At 44.0% G+C, this 18,971-nt stretch overlaps 1 protein-coding gene across 1 annotated transcript in view; it reads left to right on the top strand.

Annotated features, from left to right (window-relative positions):
• WDFY1 (WD repeat and FYVE domain containing 1) overlaps nt 1–10,123 on the top strand; it is a 47,299-nt gene extending 37,176 nt beyond the window's left edge. The window contains exons 9-12 of the mRNA XM_082841486.1: nt 4,355–4,456; nt 6,006–6,136; nt 7,624–7,732; nt 8,520–10,123. Of these exons, the coding sequence (XP_082697612.1) occupies nt 4,355–4,456; nt 6,006–6,136; nt 7,624–7,732; nt 8,520–8,579 (402 nt within the window). The 3' untranslated portion in view covers nt 8,580–10,123. The remainder of the gene's footprint in view (nt 1–4,354; nt 4,457–6,005; nt 6,137–7,623; nt 7,733–8,519) is intronic.
• Nucleotides 10,124–18,971: the final 8,848 nt, after the last annotated feature.

Genomic DNA, 18,971 nt, shown 5'->3' with positions numbered 1-18,971 from the left:
CCCCTGCATGCGTCTGCTTTGTGTTGCCTCTAATTACTTGTGAGTCTGATTCTCACTGAATAAACTCGCATCTTTAGTATACCCTAGGGACGTAATCAAAGGGGTTCAGTCTATTTAAAAGAAATAGCGGGCTTCCCTAGTGGCACAGTGGTTAAGAATCTGCCTGCCAATGCAGGGGACACGGGTTTGAGCCCTGCTCTGGGAAGATCCCACATGCTGTGGAGCAACTAAGCCCATGTGCCACAACTACTGAGCCCACGCACCGCATCTACTGAAGCCCGCGTGCTCTAGAACCCGTGCTCCACAACAAGAGAAGCCACCGCAATGAGAAGCCCGTGCACCACAACGAAGAGTAGACCCCGGTCACCGCAACTAGAGAAAGCCTGCACATAGCAATGAAGACCCAACACAGCCAAAAATAATAAATAAATAAAAATAAATTTATAAAAAAAAAAAAAAAGAAATAGCAGTATTACTCACTTCCAGACTTTTTGATTACCATGCTTTAGACACATAGATTCATACCTGCAAGAAGCTTGTAATCTAGTGAAGGAAACAGACTACCGTATAAATGATAAAATGCGGTCCGTCATCTGGAGAAGTACCGATTGCTAGTCTTTTAGTGACCTTGTAAGACAAGTCATATAGAGGAAATCTTGACTGCATGTCTGCTGGTTAATTTCCCTTTTTGAATTTCCTAAAGATCTTTTGGTAAGGCTTAGAGTAACTTGTTACTAAGCATATGTAACATTGGCTCGATATTGCAGAATGTGTAATACTTTCTTTGCAAAGATTTATTTGAGCTGCGTTTTATATTTATCATCTGCTAGTTACATGCAACAGTGGCAGCTAGTATACTGTTCTATTTCCTAGACTCGGCCTGTTGTTTTTCAGTCTTATTCTGTGTTCCCTGGATCGTGAGGTAGGAGACCACTGGGGCCTGATGCTACTAGTGGCTCTTGTAAGGGTTTAACCGCTTGGATTTCAATCCACTATTCTCATCCTTGGTAAGTTCTTACAGATGTAGAAAGTAGAAGCAGAGTTCTTACCTTCAAGCTTATGTGAGTGTGGAGTTTATTTGTGCCTCTAGGGAAAGAAAAGACAGTCCTGTCATTCCTGTGGGGGTCACTCTTTTCCTTGTAGTCACTTATGGAAGAGTACCCCCAAATCACGAGCACACAGCTGGTAATACGTTTTGCTCTATGAGCTTTTCTGTCTCAATGGTTGGCAGTATTGGTGGGAAAGAAAATTATGTCCAAAAGATGCAGCATTTTTAGTAGGTCTTTTTGGCTTTTTGTTGTTGTTTTGTTTTGTTTCTACCAGCTGAGTAAATATTAGTGCAAAAGTAAGCCACCTCCGATCTGTTAGATTCTGAACTTGAGTTAGGGTTTTGGACAATTTGTAGGACTTCTTCAGGCACAGGCCTAGAGGGTTAATCCCAGATTCTCTAGCCCCACAGTGTTTGCTGGAATTTCTTTCTGAGTCACCTGGAAACACTGACTGTGGAGCGTCCACAGCCTACAGTGGCTGTCGGCCACCACACTGGCTGGTTGGAAGCAGATCTACCTCCCTGCCAGACTGTAATCAAAGGGACTCCTTTCTGGAAGTAGACGTGAAACATAGATGAGCAAGTAACAAGAATTAGAATGAATCCTTTGAAATGAGAACTTTATTTGGAGCTAGTCGGTCACAGAATGGATACTATTTTATACATCAGTGCAGAGTAGATGAGCGCACCCATTAGCAGCAGCAGTGCATTGGGGTTATTCTTGTTACATCATCTTTGTCCAGATTAGGCAGATGGAACAAGATGGAGAAAAGAGAGTGAAACAGAAAACTTGATTAATGTTCTCTTCAGCTCTTCTCAGCATAAAAGAAAACTTTGTCTCCTTAGAGAATAAGCATTTAATAGGATGGTTCATGATAGCTTACACCATAACACAATTCTATTAAAAGAAACAAAGTTATGCGTATTTCTTATATCAAAATATGTTTCAAAAAGTCTGTTTATTTCTGAGTTCATTTTTTCATTTGTTATCTCAAATTATTTTAAGCATATTTTTTCTTCCCTCATGCCCCTCTGCCCTCCAGCTCAGCAGAGTAATATTCTTTCCTAACCCTTAGGCAGAAGCATGGTTCCTGAGTGCAGGAACTCAGTCCCCATTGGTTGTCATACTCCAGAAACATGTTTGGAGACCCTGACATGTTGAAGTGAAGAGGACCACGTCCAGAGGCTGTGTAGAGCGCAGTGGACGAGTGCAGGGCCGTGGGCTGGACTCTTGGGTCTACTGGGAGCTCTACCCACTAACCAACCACGGACAGTCGCTTCAATCTCTGAGCCACAGTTTCTTTGCCTGTAAAATGGGGAGAATGTTGCTCTGTATCTCCTAGGGTTGTGTTGAAAATTAAGCAAAATAAGGCATATAAAACCCTGGGCACACACTGCTGGACTTATAAGACCCTTTGTATATACCAGGCATTATGCAAAACACTTCACCAACGTTGCCTCATTTAATGCTCACAGCCTTATGCGGTGTATACTCATACTTGAATATCACTGCCATGAATACGTTTTCGCGTTCATCTTGTCCCACGTGACTGTTCCTCACGTGGGTGGTATTGCAGGAGTTACACTGGCATGTGTCACAAACATAAGACTAGACAGTGGCCATTGCTTTCCTTCCCCCTGCAATTTAATGTCCCCACGTTGTTGGCAGCAGGGCCCGTCGTGTCATTGTAATCACCATTTCTCCTTCAGGAACATTGTTCACAGGCAGTGTTTTCAAACCACCTTTTCTCTTCCCTGGTCACAGAAACAAGTAATTCTACATCAAGTAGTATTCTTCCTCACAGAGGTGCGCATCTCTTTATCACCCTTTCTGTCCTCCCTTCTCATTTCCAACATTAGCGCAGTTATTTAAAGAAACCCCTCCTCTGTCTCAGCCCACTTCATTCTGTTTGTGAGTGCCTTACCCCCCAAGCCCAGAAAGAAAGACCTTCGTAATGGCTGTCCCATACAGAAATATTTCTAGTGCCATATCTAAAATAAGGAATAGGAGAGCCAAAAGTTTTGATGAACTAGGAAACAAAAAAAGAAGTTGGGAAACTCATTCTTTAAACCACCAAAAGTCCCCTTTCGAATCTCTGTGAAGCTGACCATCTTCACTGCATATTTTATAAGGATCAGTGTAGGTCAGTTCCTGTGGTTCTCCCATCCTCTCCTCTTATCAGATACATTTTTCTTGAGTGTTAACTTTCAAGATCAAGAACAGATTATTTCTTACTTCGTGACCTTTGGTTTAATTTTATGGAAGTAGTATTTTCTGTTTTTACTGCACGTATATGACGATACATGATTGAGGTTAAACAGGCTTTTAGCAGGTTCATCTTGTAATCGAATACAACTTGTAACGTTTTGTTTAGAGAAATATTTTCTAAGTTCTCAGTGAAGTAATTTTGAGGCCTAATTGCCCTGTTTCAACAAAAATTCATTGAGCGCCTACCCTGTGACAGGCTGAAGGTATTTAAAGATGAAAAGACCAGTGAATAATTCATAGGTTAGTTGAAGGGGCTGGGGGGAGGAAATGTGCATAAAGATTGCAGTGCAGGGCTTCCCTGGTGGCGCAGTGGTTGAGAGTGCGCCTGCCGATGCAGGGGACGCGGGTTCGTGCCCCGGTCCGGGAGGATCCCACATGCCGCGGAGCGGCTGGGCCCGCGAGTCGTGGGCGCTGAGCCTGCGCGTCCGGAGCCTGTGCTCCACGACGGGAGAGGCCACAACAGTGAGAGGGCCGCGTACCGCAAAAAAAAAAAAAAAAAAAAAAAGAATTGCAGTGCAGAGAGATCACTGCTTGAATGGGGGTCCGCAGGCTGGCTGTGCGGGCACCACTCCCGGGAGCTGGGAATGGGGGCGGGGCAGCTCATCTGTCTGACACGATGCCGCGCCCTGAAGGTCTCCTGTTGGTCACCTTGTGACCCCACAAGCCTTCCCAAGTGGTAGTTCGTCAGGTTCTGCAAGAAAGGTTTTTGCTCAGGTGGATATAGTTATCAAACAACTTTAAAAACTTTGGGCATAAAACAGAAGTGTATGAAGACAACTCTTAAGAGTTCATAATGCAAAATGAACTACTCCCTCCTATCGATAGATTAAAAATGAACAATCCTGAAAACATGGCAAAAATGATAAAGATGATTCAAAACACAAACATAATACTGAATATGGCAACAGCTATAGTATATTGAAGAGTTTGAAAAAAGGATAACCCCACGAAGGTCTGGAACTGTTGTGTTAATTTCCGACAACTCAGGGTAAACAGGCAGAAGCTCACATGTTGGGTTTCACTTTCTCCTCCCCCAGGCTCCTCAGTGGTTAGAAAGTGATTCTTGTCAGAAATGTGAGCAGCCCTTTTTCTGGAACATAAAGCAGATGTGGGACACGAAGACACTGGGGTTGAGACAGGTGAGTAGCCAACATCGAGTCATCACTGGGTTAATTATGTGTTTTGTTATTTATATGATTAATCTGTCATTTTGTTTGGCATTGCACTTTTCCCTGTAAATGCTGTTGATTCCTACCCTTGTGGTGTCACCATCATTGTGTGACTGACCATGAGCAGGGCCCTTCCCGGGTAATAGTGAGACTGTTAGCAGACTATGCCACTGCTTGTCCTGCACTGGAAAAGCCGGGACGCACAGAAAACCCTGGGAGCCCATTCGTCAACAGATGAAAGAGTTTTGAGTTTAGGACTATTACTTGTTAAAGTCAGTGTTTGTACTAGCCCAGCACAACATCAGAATGAACTAGGGCGTCTAAGCCTAATGCTTGCACACACAGACAACAAGTAACAGATTAGCCCCCACTGGAATACTCTGACACCAAGAATTTTAGATTATTCATAAATTGTTCCACGTAAGTGTACCTGGAGCATTTCTATTAAGCATGTTTCAAGTATGTACTGTTTTTTATTTTTTTTAATTTGTCGACGATACATGTCCCAAATAGCCTACAGATTTCAAGGAAGCGCTTACCACTGGGTAGTCACGTAACACTAAAGTTCTACAAAAAACATAGTTCTACAGTAGCCTTGAAGGTAGCCACTCATTCAGATTGAATATGAATTTGTGCAGGTGAAGTAAAAAAGAATGCCAATTTTATTCCTTTTATTACTGGTTGCACCTCTCTAAGGGATTGACGGAAAGTTTGTGTGTGTTAATAAACTTTCTTTGACTTTACTTATGAAGCTACGCTACAGCAAGGTCAGGTATGAGACTGGCAGGCAGTGCAGGAATTGTTTCAGCATTCATAACATTCTAATGCTCGGAAGTAGCACCCACATTGCAGCCTTGGCCTAGTTTTCGCGACGCATGTCTGGTGGTAACTGATGTGTGAAGTAGTCTCTACTTCAAAGGAAACATGAAGAATTAATTTTAATCTTATGAGTTAACAACTAGTGGTAGAGAGAGGAAAGGTGTGGATCGCAAGGCTTTTAGTGGTTTAAAAATATATATATGTTAAAATTAGTAATAATAACTGGGCTATTTTGGAATGTTCTTGGTGCTTATTTCCAGAATCACAATTTGAAAGATTAAAAGAAATAGTACAACATGATTATGGTTATCTGTTTCTTAATGAGGGCAAATTACATGTAAAACTTTATATCAAAACTTCTCTCTGTAATAGGAATACATTTTTCCCTCCTGAAGTCTCTAGCCATTTGGGTTCCTGAATGAGCTTGAACTTGGTCTTGGCAATGTTGTTTATGGTTGCCTAGGCAGATAATATGAATGAATAAAAACTAGTATTTAACCAATAACAAAGCAAAGATATTTGGAAATCCTCAACGGCTGTTGATATTGTCTGCCTTTGGCGTGTTTAGTGATACATTGAATTGGGGGTGATTATAATTCGAGGCACATTGTCCCAATCCCATTTCCCCTACTCTGAAGTGAGGCCACGGGCATTAAAGCAAAAGGTAAACTTCTCCTTTTCCTCCTCCTGGCCCCCGAAGCATCACTGCAGGAAGTGTGGGCAGGCTGTCTGTGGGAAGTGCAGCACCAAGCGCTCCAGCTACCCTGTCATGGGCTTTGAGTTCCAGGTCCGCGTCTGCGATTCCTGCTATGACTCCATCAAGGACGAGGAGTGAGTGTTCGCTTATCTTTATCTTTTTGTGTGTACATCTGCAGTGGGAGAGCCCGAGAAATGATACAGATACGTGGTTGACCCTTGAACAACGCGAGGGTCAGAGTTGCAGCCCTCCGCGTAGTGGGTAACTTGGGTATAAAAAGAGTTGGCCCTTCCTATCCACGGTTCTGTGGATCACGTCGTGCTGTGGTATTTACCGTTGAAAAAATTCTGGGTATAAGCAGACCCACGCCGTTGGAAGCGTGTTGTTCAGGATCACCTGTATTCCTGCCCACTCGTTTATCCCTTTCATAAACAGTTACTAAAGAGAGGATTCTGCTCTAGCTTCATGACTTAAGACGAGTTTCTCCCAAACACTGTGAGAAATGATGCTGCTAAGACCAGTCTGGCCAGGAGCCCCCGCACCACTCGGGATGCTGTGAGGGTCAAGGCCGTGTGCACATTGATGGGTGGCTGAACTGGCACCCTACAGAAGCACCCTGGCTTCCACCTGTGCGCACACACGCATGGAAATTTTATTTGTGGGAAAACTCCGGAGACCCCTGTTCTCTCTTCCACAACAATCTGACCTAGCAATCTGTTCTTAAATAACTATTTGTGTGTAAGACATATCTGTCTGTCCTCCATTCTCTCCTGACTCAGGCAGATCCATTTGGACAGAACCAGCATTTTATTTTGCTCCTTTCTTTTATTTTTATTAATTTTTGGCCGCATTGGGTCTTCGTTGCTGCGCGCGGGCTTTCGCTAGTTGTGGCTAGCGGGGCCTACTGTTTGTTGCGGTGGGCAGGCTTCTCATTGCGGTGGCTTCTCTTGTTGCGGAGCACGGGCTCTAGGTGCGCGGGCTTCAGTAGTTGCAGCACGTAGCTCAGTAGTTGTGACACACGGGCTTAGTTGCTCCGCGGCATGTGGGATCTTCCCGGACCAGGGCTCGAACCCGTGTCCCCTGCATCGGCAGGCGGATTCTTAACCACTGTGCCACCGAGGAAGCCGGTGAATCATCTTTGAAAGTAGCAGACGGACACACCTTGGGGGAAGCCCAAGTAGGAAAGCTAGTGCGGCATCACTGGTGTCGGTCAGGGAGCTGGAGGTGGGGCCTGGGCTGCTGCGGGCTGTGGAGCAGAGTGAGGGTCAGCGTGCGCAGGAGCGCTGCTTCTCACACCAGGGTTCCGGGGGAGCCTGCAGCCTGGGATCTCATGCAGTGTAGTCTTGTCCTTATGTCTAGGAAGGTACCAGCCTTTCCGCTAAAAAAAAAAAGAAAAAAAAATTTAGTTATTTTGGGAGTCTTAGAAAATCTTTTATAAAACAGTCTTGCAACTTATCGTGCTTTCCATCATCCTTTAATTATAGTTTTCAAAACTGCAGCCACATTTTTAGGAGCGAATTTTGACGCTGTTATCGTATTTCCTCTCTGTTGCTAAGAAAATTCATCCCTTGGCTCTAGAAACAGTGGGGTGAGTTTAAATGGTCTCTTTTCTCTCTGTTAGTCGGACTTCTCTAGCAACCTTTCACGAAGGAAAGCATAACATCTCCCACATGTCCATGGATGTTGCTAGGGGCCTGATGGTGACCTGTGGGACCGATCGCGTGGTGAAGGTAACCTGCCAATTAGCACCTCGGTGTAGATTGCTCCACCGTCATGCTATGAATGTGCATAAGGCACTTCTGATTGGCAAGCTCGCCTTGCCTTTTGATGAACAACCTATAGCCGCGTGGAAACCTGGAAACGAACTGCATGTTTGTGAGTTTCCACGCCCTTGGTGGTGTCTCCCTCGGCCACGTCGGTCTCTCCAGGTGAGCCAGTGAGGGCCTGGCACACCTCTGTCACTGTCTGCACTGAGCCAGCCCCAGGGTCCTCCCTCCCACTGCCTGGCCTTAGCTGTCCCCTTTCTCTGATCACTCCTTCCCTGGCTATTGATCCCTCCATCCTGGGCAGAAGGCTTCCCACGTATAAGAAATAACCACACGCTTTTTTTATTAAATCCCTGGGTGGCTAACGCAGAAACTGAAAGTAAGTGTTTTATCCTTAGTACCACTCTTGAGTTGTAAAACTATGACATAGTTTATTTCATAATAAAAAAAAAAAGGGCTTTTCCCCAGTGGGCTTTTTATTAAAAATAAAAGTAAATTTATAGTAAAACATCATTATGATGTAATTTGCAGGTGTCGAGAGAGATACTGCTTATAAGCTTTTTTCATATTTTAGCTGACCACGTTGTTTCGTCGCTATGTAAATCTCGAGAAGGTTTTGCAGGGAAAGAAGAGAATGAGTTATGTTGGCCCCTTTGAGAGTGTAACAGCTGTCTGTTCTCAGCGCCAACAGCGCCTCCTGGGGGGCCACGTGACCAGTGCTGCGTCTCCAGGCCTCCCCCTTCTCTTGCAGATTTGGGACATGACGCCCGTGGTGGGCTGCAGCCTGGCGACTGGGTTTTCTCCACATTGATCCAGGAGCCGGGCGGGGTCTGCACCTTCCCAGCAGCAGCCTTCACCAAGCAGGATGCTTCCCTGTAGCTCCACAGTCACTGTCACGTGGATGGACAGCAGCCACTAAAAACCAAATCAACGTTTTTAAAAAGAAAAAAAAATGTAAAGGTGTGTTTTGGGGCCTTTGTGGAACTACCCGTGGGATGTAGCGGGTCCCCAAGGAATGGAGTTACTCCAGCGAGACGTCCTCGGGCGTGGTGAGCTGACGTGTGCTGAGGCAGTGATTTAGCACGCGAGAGTTTCGGAGGAAAAATACTGAACGGAAGAGTTAAAGCCTACAACTTTCTTCAAGCAGTTCCAACTACAAACACACTTCCCCAGACCTGCTGGGCCCGCAGGGGCTCCCATGCTTCTCTGCAGGCAGAGCAGGGGTCAGGGGAGGGGAGGGCTTGTTCTCTCCCTTGGGGGCTGCAGTGGGACTTAGGAGCCCAGAGATTCTACTCATCTGCTGGCAGTCTGTGAATATTCTCTACGCCTCGTCACTGAGAAACCTCTTAACAATATCTGTCCTCTCCAGGTAGTGCCATGTCTGCTCTTAGTGTGTGGCCCACTTCAGTTGTTTCTCGTCCCAGCCAGCATGCCGTGGGCGAACTCTCAGATTGTCACTAAGTGAGCTGTACAGTTTCTATACTAACCAAGGCAGTCCGCACTCTTCCCTTTCCCCCAAATGTGCTCTGAGGACGAGACGTTTCTATGGTGCTGTTAACACGGGACTCACACAAGCCGCCTGACTTTTTCTGATTGCAGTCAGTGATGACTAATGGAAAACCCAGCTACCAGCATGACTGTGATGGGATGTGATCAGCCCATTCCATGGAACAGCCCAGTCCTCCTAAAAGACACAATCTATTTGCAGTTCCAAGATGAGCCCCTGTGATACTGTGGCAATTTAACAGACACCTCAGAAAAGGACTCCAAAGCTTTTTAAACTAGGTTGACTTTTAGTTATAACTTATTTCATAGAAGGAAATCGGTAATCCAGAGCAGTAACTGTTAACCAGGTCCTGCACAGTAATCCCTAACTTGTAAATTACTTTCATAACAATTAGCAAAATCTGTTGTATCAAACGGCATTTTAAAAGTTTTTGGCGACTTAGTACCAGGATGGGGCAGAGGTAGGGAATGGGGAGCCTGTCTTTTAATATTCAAATATCTATTTGTTTTCAACAGCAAAACATGTATCTGTTACTTTAGGGCTATGGAAGTGAGTGGAGAGAAGTCAACTTTTTTTAAGGACAGATTTTAAAATAGATAGCAAAAGTATTTTTGTTAGTCTTACTAATGGATATTGAAAAAAACTACTGCATCGCTTTTGGGGGATCATATCAAGACAACATCGTTGTGTATGATATAACTAAGGGACTAAATATTTTAAAATAACAGCTGTTAATTAAAATGGTTTTTTTAACATCTTTATTGGAGTATAATTGCTTTACAATGGTGTGTTAGTTTCTGCTGTATAATAAAGTGAATCAGCTGTACATATACGTGTATCCCCTCCCTCTTGAGCCTCCCTCCCACCCGCCTTATCCCATCCCTCTAGGTGGTCACAAAGCACCGAGCTGATCTCCCTGTGCTAGGAGGCTGCTTCCCACTAGCTATCTGTTTTACATTTGATAGTGTATATATGTCAGTGCGACTCTCTCACTTTGTCCCAGCTTACCCTTCCCCCTCCCCGTGTCCTCATGTCCATTCTCTACATCTGCATCTTTATTCCTGTCCTGCCCCTACGTTCATCAGAACCATTTTTTTTTTTTTAGATTCCTCCATATATATGTGTTAGCATACGGTATTTGTGTTTCTCTTTCTGACTTACTTCACTCTGTATGAGTTTTTTTAAATAATAGTTTAAGACAGGCAGTTAAACTAAGATGTCTTAATGGCCAAGCGGCACAAATAAGGAGAGGGGGTCAGGCACATCATGTTCTAGAATGATCTGCAGTAGAAGTCGACTTTGTTGCTCCTTGTAATCTTTGTGTTATATCACCTGAAAAAGATGTTTTCTTTAAAACTTTTTACTAGGCCCTTTGCCTAATGTCTGTTACTAACATAATCCAGAAGAAAGTTTGAGTGATGGTAACTTGAATGGCAGTGTTGAGTGTTAGCTTGGTTTAGTCAATGGTTCAGCTCATTCAAAGGTGCCATCCTGGGGATTTTATGAATTCCTGCAAGGAAAACAGAATATGATCGATCCCTTGCCATGTTGAAGGGTGCCGAACTGCGGTTTTGCTTTCCTTTAACCTCTGTAAAATGTGATTTTATGATGCCTGTGGTAGACTGAGCAGAGTTTCGCAGCTGCTGAGAATATGCCTTAGCTTTGAGACTTTTTTTATTTTAAAAAATCCTTAATGAAAAACTCAGTGTTTCATAGAGAATATAAGGCTGATATAGCGCTTCCTAAGGGGTTAACCTAAGTCAAGGAGGAAAGGTCTGTGTGAGGAAGAATTGGAGCAGGGTATCCAGAAAGGGAAAGGAGAATGTTTCAATGTACTTTTTCTCCACCAGAGCTTATTACCAGTTTTTTTTTTTTTTTGAAACGCACATGGCAGGCTTGCCTTGTCTCTATCACACACTAGGTAGCAAATGGGGTAATATTTTTTATAAAGGTGGGTGACAATTATTTTCACAATTTTAGCGACTGGGCACATAGAGTACAGCTAGACTTCTAGTTATTGCCTTATTTTGACTGCGTTACTCTTTAAACGGGTCACTTAACACAGTTCTTTGAGTAAGGGTTTACCGGTTTTTCCATTCCTGAACACTCACGCTGAGTTGCAATTAGGGATCACAAAGTACAGAACGTTAGAGAATATCCTTCTGTTTAGATCTAGTATGTTTGTGATCAGGACTTGCCAATTCTTCATTCTAAACATGTTCTAAAATTGCTCTTTATTAGTGCAGGTGATAGGAATGTACCCTTATAGCATGAGATGGAAACAGATTATTCATTACATTGTAAATCTCTGTTTACTATGCCCTAGTTCTATCCTGCTGCCTAGAGGATATAAACAAAACATATTGCTCTAGAAGATGGTGTCACTTTGTTCTCCCCCTGAAGCATTCAGTTTGTTAATACCTACATTTTTAAACTGTTGAAACAGGCCTAAGTATGGAATAAATACCATAGTGGCTCAGACCCAAGGAGATATTTTCTAAAATCAGTTTTCTTTTTTTTTTTTTTTTTTTTTTTTTTTTTTCGATACGCGGGCCTCTCACTGTGTGGCCCCTCCCGTTGCGGAGCACAGGCTCCGGACGCGCAGGCTCAGCGGCCATGGCTCACTCCGCGGCCTGTGGGATCTTCCCGGACCGGGGCACGAACCCGTGTCCCCTGCATCGGCAGGCGGACTCTCAACCACTGCGCCACCAGGGAAGCCCTAAAATCAGTTTTCATTACATTGCGTCCTACTTCCGTTACTGGACCTGGTATCTCCTTAAATGTAAGAAACCCGTTACTATTAATGATAAACCATCTCCTCATTATAAATGTGAAGTTTAACAAGTAATACATGCTATATTTATTCAAGTGTCTATTGCTTAATTGTTAATTGTGAGCAGATTATTGAATGCCTACTCTATTTTCTGCTATTTACTATACAGTGACTCTTTGAGTAAGCTGAAGTTTAATTGTGCAACAAATTTATATTAGAATACAATTTAAAGTGTTTTTCTCTAGAGGCTTTTTTGACCGGGGAAGCAAAGGGCAATGTTGATTAGTACATTTTGTCTTGTACTAGCTATGTTTCTATAAGATAGGGTGCCCTGCGTGTCCCAGACAGCTAGAAAACTTTGTTCTTTGCTTCTATTTGCGGGTTCTGTTTTTGTGGGTTTTTTGAGAATGTGCGTACAATAAAGTGTTCCTTGCTTGTTACTCTGTTGCTTAATTTGGCTTTTGTTATGTTTGATCTGGACGTAGGGCAGCAGTAGTAGCTACCGTGGTTTAGCACTGTCTGTGTGCTGGGTGCTCTGCGGACTTTGCATTATTCAGTCCCGGCAACACTTCTGCAAGGCATTGTTTTCCCCGTCTTACAAATGAGAAAACCAAGGAGATACTGTCTGTCTGACTTGAAAGCACGTGCCTTCTTCATACCGCCTGCCTTAATGTGCTAGCGTGTAATGAGAGTTTTATATAAAGGAAGTAGGTATGATCTGTTTTGAAGTTTGTGAAGCACTGGAGTCGGATCACTCAGGATATACAGGCCCCCTGAGTGCCCTGAGCCACGTGGAAACACCATGATCCCTGCGCTAGGTCCCCTTGCCAACAGCTCAGTCTTATGAAGAAACACAGGGTGGTTCAGACCCAGGACAACTGAGTCCTCAGCTTAACTGATAAGGGGTTGGTTTATAGATCAGAATGGCAGTTTATTTATTTATTTTTTTAAGCACTAAAGCTTTATTTTCTCGCATCATCAAGATAATATGTTTATTGGGAATTCCCTAGCGGTCCAGTGGTTAAGACTCGGTGCTCTCACTGCCAGGGGCCCAGGTCCGATTCCTAGTTGGGGAACTAAGATCCCAAAAGGTGCGTAGCATGGCCAAAGAAAAAAAAATAATAATATGTTTATTATAATAAAAAGAAAAGGGAAATAAAAAGATAATACCAAAAAGTATTTAAAAGATATTTTAAAAAACCCTTGTCCAGCCACCCAGAGAAACCACTGTTAAACTTATGCTGTGTAGCTTTCCAGGGTTTTTTTTTAAATGCACATGTACATATAGAACACACACTTATAGTGTTAATGGATGACTACCTTTTTTCCCCACCTGATGTAGTACGGTTAGCCCATGTCAAAACATTGTGCACGCTGTTAATATTATTAGTTGCTGCAAAGTCGCAGTGGACACTAGCTCTGTGCTGTCTGAACGTGTACTGGGACTGCCAGTCTCCAACTCTGTGAGGTTACGTAAGTCCACGTGACTTACTTCAGCCAATGAAGTACAGGCAGAAGCATTTAATTGCAGGCGAGAGGCCCAACCACCAGTTTCTTCCCGAGCGGTCACGGAAGTACATGTTGATAGAGGAGGAGGATGCTGAACCATCCCGTGGAACCCAACTCGCCCTGGACTTGCAGTGGCTGTTATATGAGGGGAAAATAAATCTTTGTTGTTTTAGTCCGCTGAGGTAGGGGTGTGTGTGTGTGTGTGTGTGTGTGTGTGTTTTAGCTGTAGCATAATTTAGCCTGCACAGCGGTATTCCATTGTTCCATTATGTGGCTGAACCATCATTTATTTCACCGATCCCATGTTGAAATTAGATTATACATCTTTTGAATATTTGAATTTTTAATTAAAACTCTAAATATTTTAAAATACTAAACTCAGCATGCTTGTATACTCATCTTTTCCAATTATTAGGATAAATTCTTAGCAGTAGGGATTGCTAGGTCAAAGAATATGCATATTGTGTTTATTCTTATTGCTAATATCCTCATACCATTGCCAGCACTTGAATTTGTTCCTTTGAATAGGCAGTAAACAGGCGTAGCTTAGTGTCTTAATCTATGGAATTCCAGCTTGTTGACTTACGGGTTTCTGTAAGACAGTCTAGATAGAACCCATGTCACCTCTGGCAGACTGTGCAGTGGACAAGGATGCGGGGGATAAAAGGTTGGCTGGATGACCTCAGTGCTGTTACGACAGCCTGATGTGCCTGTTGCCGAGGGTGCTGGAGAGTCAGCTGGTCGCTTTGCACTCGGAAAGTGGAAACAGACCAGCAAGTTGTTTCCTGCCTTCCCTTTTTAGGTTTCACCTGCCTCACTTATAAAAACATTCTCGGGAGGCTAATGCTGGTACTTGAGTTATAGCTTCCTTTCTCATCCATCACTCTTTAGCCCCTAAGTTTCCTTGACTATAGTTAGATCTCTTTCTAAATCTTTTCACTGCACACACAAACCATCCCTTAGGGAGTTTATTACATATTGATACGTATAGTTTCCCACAAAAGTTGAGTAACACACTATGAGACCACCTTCTTGACTTTAGTCTTGTCATCTGTGGCATAGAAATGGAGTCTGTGAGATAGCTTCCCAGGTCAAACCCACGTGGAAAACTGAAGATTCAAGCTCTGGTCCGTCTGACCTCAAAACTCATGCTGCTTTTTCTAGTACCCCATCTGGGTCTTTCATATTTGAAGAAATTTTAGATCCTGGAGAAAGATAAAGTAATAGAAATTTCGTTACACCATTAGCAAGGGATGTGTGGTGTGTTTTCCCACACCCTAGAGTTTAAGGTCAAGAGGGGCATTAGAATTCTATTAGTCACCCCCTCACCTTCACCCTGGACTCATGAATCAGTGGTGTCACTGATAGGTGGCTTCTGTGGTGACATTTATAACGCCAAGTTTCTTACAAACCAATCATTTCCCGTGTACTCCAAAGAGCAGTGATTCTTAATCTGTGTTTTATGATCCTCTACTATTTATACATCATTTTGAAACTGTTAAAAAAAATTCCTTCCAGAAGGTAAATTGTATTTTTATCGGAAATAGATTAACATTAATGCACAGCAAAGAATGTAGCAGTGTCCCCAGATCAAGCTAATAAATTTGAAAGAACTTGGGAATCACTCTTCTAAAGTATGGCTGTTAAGCCTGGGACACTGGTAAGGGACTTTTATTTAAACCTGCTCTCGTAACGGGGATTTTCATCTATTCCCGCAACATTTAAGAATAGGCAGTAGCCCGTAGACTCCACCAAAATCAAACCCAACTAATAAAGTCACAAAACAGTTACATGACTTCACTATTTCAGAATTCAAAGTATCATTCCCTTATTAAATAAATATGATATTCTTTTGACAAGATAATGGTAACCAGATATTTCAATAGCTGTAGATTGTTCCAGTTAATGCTGTGATATCAAAATTTGCATGATTGCACAATTTGTTGAATTCAAGATACCTGAAGTCACAGGAAGGAAAATTATCTTCGAACAATTGCAGGCTTAGTTAAACTCTTCTTCCGGACCCACTACATGCTTTAACTCATGACGGGAGACTTGATACATACATCGTGATGGCCTGCTAACATGTGCCCTGGTTCTTGCCTGAGAGCCTCTGAAAGGCAGGGACCAGCCTTTCTATCTGTATCCTCATTGCCCGTCATACATTTGTTTCTTCTCATCCTTTGAAAATGCCACATTAGGCTGAATACGTTGAAGGTTTTATGTGCTCTTCCTTGAGCTGTTACCTGTAGTTAGAGGAACTAATTGAAGAGCAACTTCTAAAATTAAGTAGGAACATCTGGTTGAATTAACCCAGTGTAGTGTCAAAAAGAGGAAGGGAGAGGAGAAAGCATATGGTCAAACAGAAATTTGTTTTATTTCTGGATTTACTTGTGTAAAAATAATTCTTTGCTCAAGTGACTTGGGACTTTATTTCTGCGTTATTATTGTACTTTCCTATTTCTTGTATTTTATTGACATGGCATCAGATGTCTTTTGCTGCAGGAGTCATGTCAGCTGTAATCTATCAGATGAATCCCAAATTGCAAATGTGTGCTGAAAATACAGGCAAGCTTGCAGACACAAACCTCAGTACAAGCCTATTGGCTCTGCCTTCAAAATGTATCCCAGTACGGCCACTCTTCACCATTCAGCTGCTATTACCGTGATCCAGTTCCCTGTCATCTGCATTGTTCCAGTGGCCTCCTAACCAGTCTCCCACCTCCTGCCCCTAACAGCCTTTTCTCAACACACCTGTTAAAACACGGCTCGGGGGCTTCCCTGGTGGCGCAGTGGTTGAGAGTCCGCCTGCCAATGCAGGGGACCACGGGTTCGTGCCCCGGTCCGGGAGGATCCCACATGCCGTGGAGAGGCTGGGCCCGTGGGCCGTGGCCGCCGGGCCTGCATGTCCGGAGCCTGTGCTCCGCGACGGGAGAGGCCACAGCAGTGAGAGGCCCGTGTACCGCAAAAAAACAAAAAACAAAAAACACGGCTTGGATCATGTCATTCCTGTACACAAAACCCTCACGACTCCACGCCACTCACAGTAGAAGCCCAAGTTCTAACCTGTCCCGTCATTATCTCCCTGACTTCGGTGTTCTCGTTGCTTGCTCCTGTCTAACCATGCAGTTCTTGTTTTCCTCTCTCTAACTTCTATGGGACAGAATTTGTGCAAACACAGCATGGAGCAGAGGATCAGGCACATCACAGACACTTAAATGATGACGCCTGTATGTGTACAGCTTGGGTGCTGTGTGCATAAATGCCAAGGAACTTAGGTGAATTTTCTTAGGGAGTGAGTCCGTAGTGTGAAATTCCTGTTCCTCCACCGCCGTCATTCCTACCCATCCTATCTCACCTTCCAAGCTACTCCTACAGTTTCCAGAGGCTGGAAGGAGCAGTTAGAGAAAAGTGTAGAGAGGTTATGGAAGGTAAGTACACGGGGGACATGAGATGTTTCTAAAACATCAAGCACTAGTTCTGGGAGTCTGATCATCATTAAGACCTAATCAGAAGACAACACTCTGCAGCTTCATGTTTTGTTTTGTTTTGTTTTGTGCGGTACGCCGGCCTCTCACTGCTGTGGCCTCTCCTGTTGCGGAGCACAGGCTCCGGACGCGCAGGCTCAGCGGCCATGGCTCATGGGCCCAGCCGCTCCGCGGCATGCGGGATCCTCCCGGACCGGGGCACGAACCCGCGTCGGCATCGGCAGGCGGACTCTCAACCACTGCGCCACCAGGGAAGCCCTGCAGCTTCATGTTTGATGGGTATGATGGTTTAAAAATATTTCTGCAAACGCTTAGACCCTCCTCCTATTGAGTGGTGGGATTTAGGTACCCTCCCCTTGAATCTGGGCCAACCTTAGTGACTCACCAATAGTTCATGGCAGAAGTGACACCGTGCAGTGTCTGAGGCTAGATAAGGAAATACCACACAGCTTCCACCTGGTTCTCTGCGGGAAAGCAGCCACCTGAGACCGCCAGGTGTTGTGGTTGGCCGCAGAGCTGAGCTCCGTCTGACACCCAGCATTATCTGCGAGCCATGTGGGTGCGGCATCTTGGAGGCAGCCTATCTGAGCTCTCAGATGTCTGCAGATCCAGCTGACAACTGCCACGCAGGAGAGGAGCCAGTGAGGGCTGCCGAGGTGAGCCCTTCCCCAGTTCGTGACCCACCAAACTGAACAAAATAAAATGCTTGTTTTAAGCTGTTAAATTGTGGAGTGATTTGTTACACAGCAGTAGTAACCCGAACAACAAGCCATTAATTCCTCATCTGGGAGCCATAGGACAGAGCACCGTCCCTCCCCACCCGCCAACCCAAGCAAGAGAAGTGGACCCAAGGCAACACAGTACCAACGAGCTTCTTCAGAAACAATTGGGATTCTTCTTCGTAAGAGTACTCTAGGGACCTATAGCTAATGGGTCATAATCCTCCTTATCTTTCTTCAGATTTCCTCCGCATTCCTACCCACCAAGCCCATCGCCCTACCTCCACTCCAAATTTTTCTTTGAGATTTCCCTTTTGGCCACATTAAACTTTTTTTTTTTAACTTTTTATTTAATATTGGAGTCTAGCCAATTAACAATGTTGTGATAGGGCTTCCCTGCTGGTTCAGTGGTTAAGAGTCCGCCTGCCAATGCAGGGGACACGGGTTCGAGCCCTGGTCTGGGAAGATCCCACACGCCACGGAGAAACTAAGCCCGTGCGCCACAGCTACTGAGCCTGCATGCCACAACTACTGAAGCCCGTGCACCTAGAGCCCGTGCTCCACAACAAGAGAAGCCACCGCAATGAGAAGCCTGCGCACCGCAACGAAGAGAAGCCCCTGCTAACTGCAACTAGAGAAAGCCCACGCGCAGCAACAAAGACCCAACGCAGCCAAAAATAAATAAATTAAAACCAACAAACAAAAAACAATGTTGTGATAATTTCAGGTGCACAGCATGTATCCATTCTCCCGCAAACTCCCCTCCCATCCAGGCTGCCACGTGAATGTGGTTTTGAATTAACCCAGTCTGTACTAAGCATAGTCAGATTTTATATTGGTCATATTTAAGGGTGCTCTAATTTTCTCAATGTTTTTTGCCCATTATGTAAATGCAAGTTATGTACCCTGATTAGGGCATGGAGAGTTCTGAATTATGGAACTCCCAGTTTTCTAAGCACTGAAACGTTACTGTATGTGATGTGTATTACATCGTATATATTGTGTGTTTATCGACACACCACCATTCATTGAAAAAATACTGAGTTTCTACCATGTATAGGTACTATTCTAGATCCTTGAGAAAAAAAGAAAATGAACAAAACAAAGATCCTGCCCTTGTGGAGTTTACATTCCTACAGAGGGAGACAGACAATACACAGTAAGCCTAATAGATAAGTTATACAGCGTACTAGAAGGCAACAGTGCT

This window comes from Leucopleurus acutus (genome assembly GCF_964270905.1).
Source record: "Leucopleurus acutus genome assembly, chromosome: 6".
In the NCBI taxonomy this organism is placed as follows: Eukaryota; Metazoa; Chordata; class Mammalia; order Artiodactyla; family Delphinidae; genus Leucopleurus; species Leucopleurus acutus.
The sequence above is the reverse complement of the archived record's forward strand: the minus strand, read 5'-3'. Positions and strand labels throughout refer to the sequence as shown.